We start from the raw sequence: 13,164 nt of genomic DNA, 5'->3' as shown, positions 1-13,164 counted from the left end.
ACAATCCTGCACATGAGAGTGATTAAACTTGACTAAGAGTGATGTCTTTAATCTCCTGAATGGAAATCCAGACTCTGCCCTTATTCCAGGCTCGGCGCTCCTGACCGGAGAGGCTGGGTTCAGCTGCACCCTCTGGGTTGAGCAAATCTTTTGATTTTCACAAGGGCCAAGCTTAATAACACTTTTGCTGCCAATTATCCTGCCAGGCCTCTGCAGTCTTGAAATACATTGCTCCCTACAAGCCAGGGAATTACCTGTTTAGTAAAAAGGGCCCAGGCGAGTAATGCCACGGCTGTACCGCTCAGACTGAGCCTGAGCTAGCTTAACCTTTCATGATTGTTCCAGTAGCTGGGAGCCGGTGAATCCTGAATCTTTGACCCTGATGCATGCAGGTATAAGAGCATCAAACCGGGCTGTTCATAAAAACAAAGCAGCACTCTTCCTATAATCTCTTCCCTCTCGTGTGACTGAAGAACTTATCTTCTTCTGTGCTGCTTCTTAACGTTCAACTGCAGCAAATCTTGCTCTCAACGTCTCACATTGCTGTCACTGTAACAGTGTGACTTCTACAATTTATTACACTGCTAATTTTTTAGTAAGGCCCAGATCTCATACTATTCTTTGTCCAGTCCAGGTGCTGCTTGCCAGTCACTCAATGATAAAACACATGCTTTGTTTTTATGTATAATTTTCACTTTAACAAGTCTGATTGAATGATTCCAGACACTGTTTACCGTCATTCCTATTTGCATGACATTAGTTTTTTGGATTTGGTTTAATTTTCCATTCCATGGAAACCACATCGTTCTGTCCGATCCTGTCCACTCGTCACATCTAAAATAATTTCTCTTCCTGCTATATCCTCCTCCTTTATTCTAGCATTCCATAAAATACTTCCTCTTGAATTTAATAAGTGCAGACTAATGATCATTTCAGTCAGGCTCATTAAAAGCATTCGAAAGCAAAATCACGTTCTTTCATCGGTGAGTACGTCAAATCTAAATAAGTGTCAGATTTGTGATCTGTAATGTCCATCGTTGTTAAACACCGCCCAAAAAAAGACTCCTACAAATTGACTTCACAAGAGCAATTTCATTCATTTAAGGGATTATCGACACAGAAATCAACAATTCAAGCTTCAAGGCTTTTGCGTTTTATCCCACTCCTGGCCGCTGTGAAAATCTGAATAAAGGCAACATGCAACCCTGAAACAGTATGGAGGCCAAATATGAAGCTGCTGCATTTCACTGCAAAAAGAAATAAAAAAAAATAAATAAACCTTTATGGGCTGTGACTCGTTGTCTTTGATCTATTCATATCCAAACCTGATCATTCACACCTTTTAATCATCTTCTAAAAATCTTTTCTGTTTTTTCATAAATTGCAGAGTTGGTGTGAATTGCATCCCTGGTTTAGACAAAGCTTCTTCTTCTCCTTTAACCTCTCCGTCCATCCAGCCTCCATTCAATCCCTCCTTCCTTTGCTCCAGCACACTGATCCAGAGGTTAATTAGCCCTCCAAGTGTCAGACTCTTAGATCCCCTCTGCCTACCTGCTAGCTGCCCTATGATTGCCTCAGCAGGGGCACTAACAAGCCTGGGCGTCACACACTGGTGCAGGCAGAGAGAAGGAAGAAGAAAACAGCAGTGGAGACATTTGGACAGAATATCAATCTCAGGGGGAATTTAAGAGGAGAGGCGGGTGGGATGAAAAAACCGATGGAGAAAAAAATTGTGATTGTTAAATGTTGCAAAAAAGATGGAGATCGAGGACAATGAACCGATAGAGAGGCCACAAAGAGGTTATAAAATAAAACAGATGGAAAAGAGCCATCGTAAAGACAAAAGCAGACAATAAAAACGCAAAGAGGAAGAAAGACGAGGGTCAGAAGAGCAAGCAGGGAGCACAGAGGGGAGAGACGGGCATTAGCGAAGGGTGAAGGAGAGGAGGATGGACGCCGGAATAAATGAACAGAGCAGCAGATGTGATGGACAAGAGAGACAGAAATGGAGAGGAGGTTGTTAACAGAAGACAATGAGAGGCGGTGGAGGGGTGAAGACAGACACGCATTTAGCAGTAACAGCTCTTTCATTTTTCATTTTTGTATGAGGCCAAATTTTTTAAGGCACTTTAGAGTGACTGGAGTTTGTTTTAAGTTGGTTTTTGGGTCATTTTATTTAGCAGATAGCTGTAAGTACTGTTGCTGCCTCCGTGATTGATGAGCAATATCCAACCTGGTTTCTATTCTTTTGTATAAACTAAATCAACATTATCAAAAATCTGAATATTTTTCCTCTCTTTCATTGCGGGAACGGCATCAACGGGACTTCACTGCACCTCCACCACCTGTATAAAAAAGAAAAGCGTGTACGCACCACGCCAAAGTCCAGGTTCTGTTCAATCCACTCCTGACCATCCCTGAACTCCTCGTGGAGGCCCATGATGTACAGCGTGTCTAAGGCATCCACGATGGTCGCCCCTAGCTGGGAATTACCTGCGCAGGAGACAAGGGAAGACAAACAGTAAAAATTGGATTCATTTGTACAGTCACGCTCGGGCCAATTTGTTTCAGGAAGAAACCCTGCACCTGTGGGAATTCTGAGTGGAAAGCTAATGACAAAACACAACAGGTCTAACTTTTGAAGGAGAAACAAACACTGTCGCTGCAGTGGAAGGATGAGAAAACACTCAGCCAAAATTTAAATGTACAGCTCATATATAATATTTACAATGAGAGCCTTGGTAGCGACGAAGCCGCAGAAAAGCCGCTAAGATGGAACAACAAGCAACGCCGTGAAATGTGTGCAGTGTTTTCCCCTGACCAGCATGAGGCGCTGTGAGATGAGGAAGCCTGATGAGCCCAGAGTAGAACTGACACGAAATCCATCTGCTCACACACATTATTTGTTTTCTCTCTCTAAAAGAGAGCTGATGAGAGAAATCACTTCTCTCCTCCTACTAACCCTTCGTCCTCTGAGCTGCTGAGTTTGTGATGGCAACCAGAGAAGAGACATGTAAAGAAGCCCAACAGATACCGATGATATAATTTACTTCAACGCTGAGTATTAAGACCTCTCCTCCATCCTATTCCTGCTCCATTTTTCATTTATTTGTTCATTTATCTTTGACTACTCCTATCGATATTCCCATCCTCTGAGACACCTCAGAGGAGCAGATATTCAGGAAATTATTGATTTTTTCATTAAAAAAAGTCATTTCAAAAAAATCTATTTTATATACTTAAAATGCTGCATCTTCACTAGATGGTGCAGGAAGTCAATCCTCTTCATGTGAACTTCAGCTGGAAGTTCATACTCGGTCATCTCTGATGGGTTAAAAGGTTAAAATTATGACTGTGTCAGCCATTCTATGATGTATAACCGGCATCAGTGCCTCCATGACAAACACGAATCCCAGCTTAATTACAGAAGTCTGCTACTGGCACAGTTAGATTAATACCTGGGAACAGATGTGGGACAGTGAGTTAATTAGTGCAGTGTAAAATAGCATCGTAAAATGATAATACGCCTCACTCATTTGAGCGTCATTCTTTAAAGACCAGGACATTAGAGATACTGTGAATTGGGATTCTGGTTGGAAACGTAAGACAGAAAGGACTTCAGACCTGCGTAAATAGTAGTTCTGAAGGTGTAGTCACAAACACACTTGGCCATAATTTATAGAACTAACAGGTCAGTCAATCTCTGTCCCTCAGCCCGGAGTTTCTCCTAAAGGAAAACCTTTAGTTGAGGCAGAAACATGAAACACCTCACTTTGTTTCTTTCACAGTTTCGTTTCCACAGCGGAGTTGATTTTACTTGGACAGATCAGTTTGATCATCACACATTTTTATTCAGGAATACACTAATTTGTTCAGGAGATTGTTCATCTGAAGGATATTCAGATATGTGTGCATGTGTGACTTTCCTCCAGAGGAAATCTTACTGACTTCAGTGGAATATAGGCAGAATGTGATATGTGAGCTGTGGCGTCTCTTTAGCACTGCAACACTTACCATGTCAACAATGCATAACAATGTTGTGAAACATTTAACATTTAAACGTGGCAGCTGTCTTTGCACTTGGCCACACTGTGTAATTACTGTGAAGCTCTACTTGTGATTCTAAATTACCCATGTGAATGATGTGTATGTATTTTTCCCCCAGTGTGTCAGCCCAGTGACGGGCTGGCGACCTTTCCAGTGGGCCCCACCCTTGCCAGCTGGGATTGCACCCCCCATCCCATCCGTGACGCTCTGACTCCAGGTGAGAACGTGGTGCTGCAGTAAAAGCAGAGCTGGGTTCAGTTCATAGAAACAGAAAAACTTCTTCAGTCAGTTAGTTGTTGTCAACATGCTGACATCTGATAAAACAAACCACCACATATCTCTAAGAGTTAAAGCCTCAAAGCAGATTCAAGGAAATCTCCTCATTAATATGTAAAATAATGCAGCAAGGTGTTTCAGGATCTCTTCAGATTCTGCGTTGGGTTCAGCCTGGTGCACATAAATTACCGACATATTTCAGTGGTAAAAATCAGTGTCACTGCCCTTTAAATTCTTCATTTCATATCAGCAGCAGTGAGTTCTGCCGAAATCCCTGAGCCTCCTCGCCACCCCCTCTTATCTGAGGCTCCATGCAAAGGCAGAGCAGAGCGTCTGGCTGTATGCAGGAACTGCAGCATTATTATCATTATAGACAGGAACTGCTAAATCACTCTAAAAATACACTGCAGCCGGACAGGCCCGTGCCCGCCTGACTGATAGCAAGATGCCCTGGCCGCCTGCCGGATCTTGACAGATTGGCCCGACTGTTGGTGCAGCAGAGGGGCTCTGCTGCACCACAAAACCCCTATCTCCCTCCCTTCTGTCCCTGTCGTCACCTACAGGTCCGCTGCAGGCAGTCGCAGCCGTGTGAGGCCTGTCGAAGTCCTCCAGTCAGAGAATATTCCTTTCATCTACATGGTTTGCTTCCTTCCTTGTTCCTGACGAAGATACTACAGAACTACAACTGTTGACAGACACTCCCTTAGGCTCCTAAGGAAAAAAAAATACCTATGATGAAAACCTAACAACCAATAGAGATAGAACTAAACTATGATTTTTATGTAATTGATTAAAACAGACTGTGCGAGTCGAGTCTGAGCATCATGGTTTGAGGGGCAGCTTGGTGGTAAAACTGATATACAGGGTTTGGAAAACTAACCACCATCTGGTGATTAAAACTCTGACCCCCCCAGCCTCGGGGGGTCAACATGGTGCAGCCCAGTGATGATCAGAAACTGTGATAATTCTAATTTGGATTTGAGGATATTTTAAGATGTTATAAAGTTGTGACCTTTATCAACTCACCCACTGGCTGTCATTCATCGGTTCAAAGTAAAAGAAGTTTGGAATTTGCAGTTTGCTTGTCTTTCTCTGACTCTGGTGTCTGTTTTACCAACTTTGAGACATTCAGCTCACATTGATGCTTGCTTATAACCTTGTGATAACACTCTAAACTCCCCCTCCATCTCCTTTCTGCTCCATCACACCCTCCATCTTTTCATCCTTCCCTCCTTCTTCATACTAACCATCTGTTTGTTCTCATCCATCACTGTCATGCTTGTGCTTTTCCTAATCTTTCTCTGATCCCTCCATTCAAACCCCCGATACAAGGATACTTCTTTAACCTTCTGTTGCCCATTCATTTTCCGTTCTGCTCTCAATAATCTCCTTTTTTTCCCTCCGTTAATCTGGCCCAATCCTGCCTTTACCTGCAGTCTGTATTCATATCTCTGCTCGTTTTGTTTCTTAGTCCTTCTTGGTACCTTGCGCTGTGACTGTCACTGTCGGTTTCCACCGCCCTCCCAACATCTGAGCGCTTTGCAGCCTTTCATACAATGCCCAAGGAAAGCTGAACCGGCGCTTCCAGGAGGTAAGTTTAGGGTTGCCAGGCGCTGCTTATCTGAGACAAATTGGCCAGGATGAGGTTTATTTATTGGGGAATTATCTCCACAGCCTCGTGCACACACAGACAGGCTCTGATGAAAATTCTCTTATGTGTACAATCTCTTTTCCTTTGATTGGATGCACACCGCGCAGTCGAACTCTCTCAGACTCTCCAACTTCTACTCTCCATCTATCACAATCTCAAATGCTCTCGCTCCTTGTCTTGGTCCCTGACCCAGTTTCATTAGACGACTCTTCTCCCTGGTAAGAACTCACAGGCGGCAGGAGAACGTGACAACATTATTCAGCCTCTCACTTCTCTGTCTTGTAGAGTGTCAGCAAAGGGGGAGTTGGAGATGATGGCGAGCTCAGGTGTGTGAGTGGATGTGTTGGATGGGTCAGAAAGGATGTGAAGAGGAAGAAAGAGGATGGCGGAAGGTGTGGTGATGGTGCTGAGTGGCTGGAAGTTCTATTTGCCAAGCAGCACCTTCTCTGACTTTTTTTTTTTTTATCCTCCTCCATCTCAGCCTCATTTCTGACATCCCTCAACACAACCATCTGCACCGGCCCCACATCGCTGTTTAGCCTGTGGCCTGCAATCCCTCACTCCCAATATCAACATTCAAATCAACATCAACACGCCTGTAACTGCACTGATGAGCGGGAAAAACAGAGCATTACTGTCTAATTCAGCTGTGGATACCACATCTGAGCTTAATCCAGAGGCATCAAGATGATCATTCTGCTGTTTTTAGTTTTTTGTGCAATTTTCACGGTTGTAAAAATTTAATTATCTTCACCTCAGGAATGGGTGATTATTAAATTAAAGTAAATTAAAGACAACCCAGTTGGTCTCAACCTAAAGCAAGCGAAGAAGCTGAACTCTTAAACATGGTTAACAAAGCAGTAGTTGAAGAAAACATCTGGATTTTGAGGATTAACATCCACTGCCAACTCAGTTAGTGGTACAGATTACTGTAAACGTCTGCTGCTCAAATACTGACTTTCTTTCTTTTTTTTTTTTTTTCCACAGCTTCTCAGCCAACATTAGCTATAATTTGATAAAATTGTCGGCCTCCTAAACTTTGCTCCCAAAGGTTAATTATTGTTATTAATAGTCGAGGGAACAAGTTATGCAGAAAGTGATTATTACTTTGTAGCCTCTTTGTCCCACCATGATGTTGTTGGTCAGGTTAGAGATTATCTACACACAACTGTCACAGGCTGCTGCACAATTTCGTAAAAACAAATTGTACTGCAGGCATCAACCCCAAGTCCTCTAACTCTGTGGTTTGTAATGAGCCCAGCAGTGATGGATAAAGCCAGTCCAACTCCCCGGGCTAATTGATATCAGGCTGGCTGCTGGTGGACAACTGGTTACCAACTTATTTTGGCTCCCGACTCAAACATCTGCTGTGTTTTGTTTCCTGCCTTAGAGGGTTACTGTTCAGACCAAGCCTTCCCCTCTACACGAGGCCCTGACTAAACCCGAAGCCCAGTGCCAAAGGTCTCTGCTGGCACAGGCTTCTACTGTAGAGTCATTTAATAACATCCTCTGGTGTGGACAAACAAAATAAGGAAAAGAAGAAGAGTGTTTAAAATACTCGTTTGTGTGAAGCATCAAAGGTTCATCTCAACGAAGAGTGCATCATGACCGTCCCTGCCTGATGTAGAAGCAGGTCTACGTAGCAGACAGATTTATAGAAAGAGTAATTAGGTAGAGATCCTTTGGGAGAAACAGTGAAAGTTGTTCAAGACCGAGCAGAAGGGAAGGGATGGAGTTTCATGCTATTGCCAGCTTATCCTAAGAAAGGTCAGCAAATCCCTGAAAATCCAATAGTATGTACGTACACAGGGCTCTCTGAGTGAGAGCTAATTACATCAGCTGGTCATTGGAAAACACACCGTCTGCCGGTCTGATGCTGTTCTGCTTCATTTCCCACCTTCCCCACATCACAATGGTGTGTTTTCCTGCTCCCTTCCTGTCTGTCATTCTCACCCTCAAATTCACCTCACTGTTTGTGTTTCCTGCTCAGCCTCAACCCTCTCACAATCCGTTTTAGGTCACAGTGTTGCAACAACTCACAAAAAGTACAAACAAATCTGCATTACACTTGTATTGCATTAGTTGAATTTAAACACCAGCTTATATGAGATGGATATTTGAATGAACATTATATATTTCCATTGATTCATGTGTATGTGTATGAAACCAGTAGCATGACATGATTTTAATATAACGCTGAATCTCCACATTGATAAAATAAACAGGTAGGCAGGTAGGAGGACCAGACAGGTGAACAAGAGAGCCTCCCCCGGAGCCGAAGCTCCTGTGAGGTGCTAACAGGTTAGAGATAGCGATATTAACAGGAACTCTAACCTCTCCAGTGATACGCAGAGCTGCATTGTGCATTGCGGTGACGTTAGCAAAACTAAAGCCTGAAGGTACGAACTTGTAAGGCAATGTTTTTCATGAAATTTCACTCTTTTAATTAATGAATTTATTTTTTACTCTGTTTAAGGGGCTTATGCACATTCTTGCTGGACTCAGCAGCAGGCAAATCCTCCTGGTTCCTGCTGTCCAAATTGGCACCAGCAACCCTGCTGAAAGTTTAATCTAAAAGGAACTGGGAGGGGGGGGGGGTGAATTCAATTCTTTTCTGTCTCATTTGAGCTGAAAATGTGCAGCCCAAAGTCTGCACAGTCAGAAAAGATATAGTCGCTTCGCTTATCAAGAGGGGTGGGGGCAGATCAGGCCTGGGCTGGCTTTATACATAACATTACAAACAGCATAAAAGTCCCTTAACTGTCTGCGACTCACAGTGGTGTGGGTTTCTGATAATATGGGCCTAATTAGCCTAATGGGACACTACATTTACAGACTCAGAGTTCTGGGATTTCATCAGTGTGCTTTTTCTCTCAGTGCTGCTTCACTATACCATAGCAATGGAGCCAACTAGCTGCTCCTTTAGCGCCACATCTGAGGCGTCCTAATATTATGTACGCCGTCATAAAATGCACCTTTAAGAGCCTTTCACTGGGGGTTGATTTTATGCAACTGAAGTTATTTAAGAGCCCAGTTTTTTATTTATACAGCCCAAATTCATAAATCATTTATCTTGGAGCATTTCAGTCAGTAACTGATCATCCTGAAATTGGATCACAACAACAATCGCCAGGAATAAAAGGAGTAAACAAACACACACACAGCACAGCAACTATAAAAAAAAAAAAAGAAGTTGTTGATACATGCCTGGGGAAGAAAAAAAAAAAAAAAAGCCCTTATTTCAAGAATCCTTTCCTTCCAAGGAAATCTTCCATCATCATCAATGTGGCCTCCCACTTCCCCCAACCTCTGATCTCTGATCCTCCTCCACCTCTGACAAAAGAAAGCATTTTTAAGTCCTCAGGCAATCATTACAAAAAGATCATCAGTGAGACCTCCCAACCAACAACTGCCTCCCCCCATTCTGCTACAGCTATCAAGACAGCAGGCTCATGTTGGGCTGAAGAGAAGATGTGCACGAGACGCCTGATTCTCTTGAACACCTTATTGCTTTCAGTTTGGCAACACGTTGCTTTTTCTCTCATCCAACTGGAGAAATAATTTCATTCTTTCAGTCAATATTAGCCGTGACATTAGTGTACATTTGTAAAGAGACGAGCTGCGAGCTCATAAATATATAAACGATGGCGTGGAGTACAGATTCATCAACCAAACATCCCTGACTAAAACCTGCTGTTTCCTTGAACAGCTACAAAAACACAGAGACGTGCAAACTACCTGAATGTGAGGAATGTGGGACATTATAAACTGCAGCATTTTTTGATCATCTTGATGTGAGGTGTTTAGGGGACATCTGTAAAATGTAACGTTGTCCAATAATCAGGATTCAGGGATGGCTTCAATTGGCTTCTTCGTCTGACTGCAAATTTATCATATTCAAATCCAGAACATCTTTTACCAATCAGAATCTATTGCTAACTAACTCTAACGGACTTTACCCAACTCAACATGGGGGAGGGGAGGGATCTTTCTGGTATCAAGTATGACAAAAAAAATGTAGAAATATAAAATAAATGTAATGGAACAGGAAAGTGCCTTCAGCTGAGAGCGTGCTTCGTTCATAAGGCTTCAGATAATCACACGGGAAGTACTTAAAGATAACTGTCTGCAAGATGTTCAATATCTTGCCTTGCAATCAATCCATCCTGACGCCGCACAAAGAGGAGCACGTTTTGCCCACCCCCCAATAAGGGTTCACTTCCTGGAGCTGGAGATTGGTACTCATTCTTCTGAACTTCTGCACTGCCGATTTGTAAATAAGCAAATCTGAATTTTCTCTCAATTTTTCCTCCCTCCCTCATTTTCTCCACTGTAATAAGTGCGTTAAATGCAAATCATTCTCCCAGATCTCATCGGGTCTTTTTCTTCATCTTCCTTCACTGTGCTTCAGAACAATGACTGAAAAGGCTGATTTATATTTTAATGTCTTCAGACAGAAAAACAGAAAAAGTCCACCTCAAAGACAAAAAACAAACAAACAAAAAAAAAAACAAACTCTGTAACTAACTGAAGCCATAAAAATTACCAAGACGTGACCAGACTGGAGGACAGTCAGGGGATTGTGATTATTATCATCCTGTTGGGGTGCCGTCGAGCTGAGCAGCAGAGAAGATGGTTATAATGCACATTCTGTACTAAATTAACCAACTTGAAATTAAGTTTGGATTCAGTCCAGTGGACACAACACTTTTTCTTAATTTTTTAGTCAGTTTAATTCCATGGTCAGTCCACATCATATGGCCTTGATCCTGAATTCTGGATTGTCTGACTTGAACTGATCTGATGATTCCCTCTTCTGTGCCGGAGTCATTATTCTTCAGCCACTGGTGTATTTCCATGGTGCCACTGTTGCCCTCTTTCCAGGATACAACACACTGTTTCGCCCTGGGAGTCAATCACATGAAGACTTGACCTAGATTCTGGAAGTGTGTGTGTGTGTGTGTGTGTGTGTGTGTGTGTGTGTGTGGGGGGGGGGGGGGGGTAAAGCTGCATAGCCGTGAGCAAGCATGTACTTCATGGTTATCACAGCATCCACATGAACCCTTCAGGGATATCGCCAGAGGGAATAAATATCCAATATCTCTCCAAAACCTTAGCCTCCTCAGTGGATACTGGATTGGGTGTTATTGATTAGAAAAGCTGGAAATCAAAGCAGCATTGGATGTGGTATTGTGGCTTTATGGGGTTTTGGATGAGGCCTTTCCTCAAACTAATTCTATGCTGAGCTGAGTCCCACACTTTTCCAGAACAACAGTTTTAGAGCAAGGTGGTCTAGAGTCACTCAGAGCAGTAACAAAATGGAAACAAGGCAAAGAAAAAAAAAAGTCATTGTATTGACTTATATGCGATGATGCTGCTATTCTAAATTAGTTTTTTCATTTTCCTCATAAGTTTAAGACCTCAGGCTTGGTTTCTTGCCTCTGCAGGTGTATTGCTGATCGTCACTTGGCATGAGCTGCTTTAGGTTTTCGGGGCAGATTGCAGCGGGAAAGGGACGAGGAAGGTCGAAGCTAGCAGGCTGGCACGCTTCAGTCGAAGAGGGGACATAAAAAGGGGTAACAGTGATTCTACTAACTCTGAGAGCGGTTCTTTGTGAATAAAAGGAGTGAAATTTGATCCTGAATTCAAGACATTTCTCTCCAAATGCCAAGTAAAGGGATGTTAATCCTATCAATGACGCTTCAGCAGTAGAAAAACTTACAAACAGCTCCTTTAGAGGCAAGTTAACAAAACTGAAGTAAGTTACATAAATTTGTGCAACAGCAGCTAAAGGCCAAAGGCAGTCAACTTCGGACTGCTTCTCTGTGCTACTTCTAACTTGTAAATTGCAAGTGTAAGATGACAGATTGTGTATATGAGCAACATGATGCACAAACAGCCAAAGTAATCCTGTAATGGATAAAGCCAGCTCCATGAATAATGAGCACACTCTCTCTCGAGCATTACTTTTGACAGAAGGGACAGGTGTCCAAACTTCACCCCAGTTTTGCATCATCATCCATTTACTCCTAGCAAACAGGCCTCCAGCTACTGCATGCCTGAGGCGGTCTAAGATACGATTTACTGTGAGCATGTCAAACTGCCGGTGGGAGAGAGCCATGTGCCTAGAAATGGAGAGATTCTCCACTTGTACTTTTAGATTAAAATCATCAGACAGAGAGCTCTCTGGGAGACCAATAAAGGATTAAAAGTCACAGTTGCAGGGTGGAGTATGGGGGGGGCAGGTCTCTGACTGACCACCACCAGTTGTCCTGTACGTGGTTGACAAGATTACATCCCATGAAGTGACTCCAATCACGTCACCCAATGTCACAAATCCAACAGTAGACTCCAGAGCCTCTGTTATAAAGGACAGACTGCATGACTAATTACACTTTAACTGATTGATAAAAGTGTGTGCTTTTTAATGTTATGTTGATTAATCATCTCGTTGAACTTTGTAAAGTATATCCAGCATCAAAACGGTTATTGCCTGGATGAGTCCAGCAGAGAGAACGGGGAGGAGGCTTTTGTTTGTAAACTGCTCCCACCCCTGAGGGAGACGAGGACACCAATGTGGACTTATACTCACAATGAAATCCTGATCGGTGTAAACTGACCCACATCCCCCTGAGATCATTTTCCAGGAAACACCAAGGAGTGTGTTTAAAGATCAGAGTCTGAGCTGTCCACGTCGAGTAAACAAAGCCACTTCATCTGCCGGTGAAGCCTGGCCGTTACGTCGCCTGGCCCGTAACCTCGACTGGGGTCAAACCAGCCTGAATCAATGGCAGCTGATGGCCTTCATACAATTACCCCTGGGAATCGTTACCTTGTGTGTGCGAGTGGGAGTGGGGGCAGACAGAGCAACAGCAGTTTCATTAATGAGGAGAGAGGAACTGTGATCAAAGCAACAGGAGTAATTGATTAGGCCTGAAAATAACACTAATCCTCTGATCATTGTCCCCAATATTTGATTATTCATGTAGTCGATTAAACATTACGAGGAAATGAAAAACTGTCCGAGTGGCATCATTAAATCACATAACGCCTCCGATCCAACCAATTCATCTCATTAGACTGAATGACTATTTGGCTGTAAAAATAGTTCATATTTAAAGGTCCCATGTTTTATAAAAACCGATTTCCAATCGGCCTTTGATCATAAATCAGGTCTAGTTTCTATATTC

General features: G+C 42.9%; 1 protein-coding gene across 2 annotated transcripts in view; it reads right to left on the bottom strand.

Moving 5' to 3' along the window:
* man1a2 (mannosidase, alpha, class 1A, member 2) overlaps window positions 1-13,164 on the bottom strand; it is a 103,332-nt gene that overhangs the window by 45,602 nt on the left and 44,566 nt on the right. For both annotated transcript variants that reach the window (XM_029530874.1, XM_029530873.1), the window contains one exon: window positions 2,375-2,493. In XM_029530874.1, the coding sequence (XP_029386734.1) occupies window positions 2,375-2,493 (119 nt within the window). The remainder of the gene's footprint in view (window positions 1-2,374; window positions 2,494-13,164) is intronic.

Source organism: Echeneis naucrates, chromosome 21 (assembly GCF_900963305.1).
Source record: "Echeneis naucrates chromosome 21, fEcheNa1.1, whole genome shotgun sequence".
In the NCBI taxonomy this organism is placed as follows: domain Eukaryota; kingdom Metazoa; phylum Chordata; class Actinopteri; order Carangiformes; family Echeneidae; genus Echeneis; species Echeneis naucrates.
Note: the sequence above shows the minus strand (reverse complement) of the source record. Positions and strands in the feature narration are given on the sequence as shown.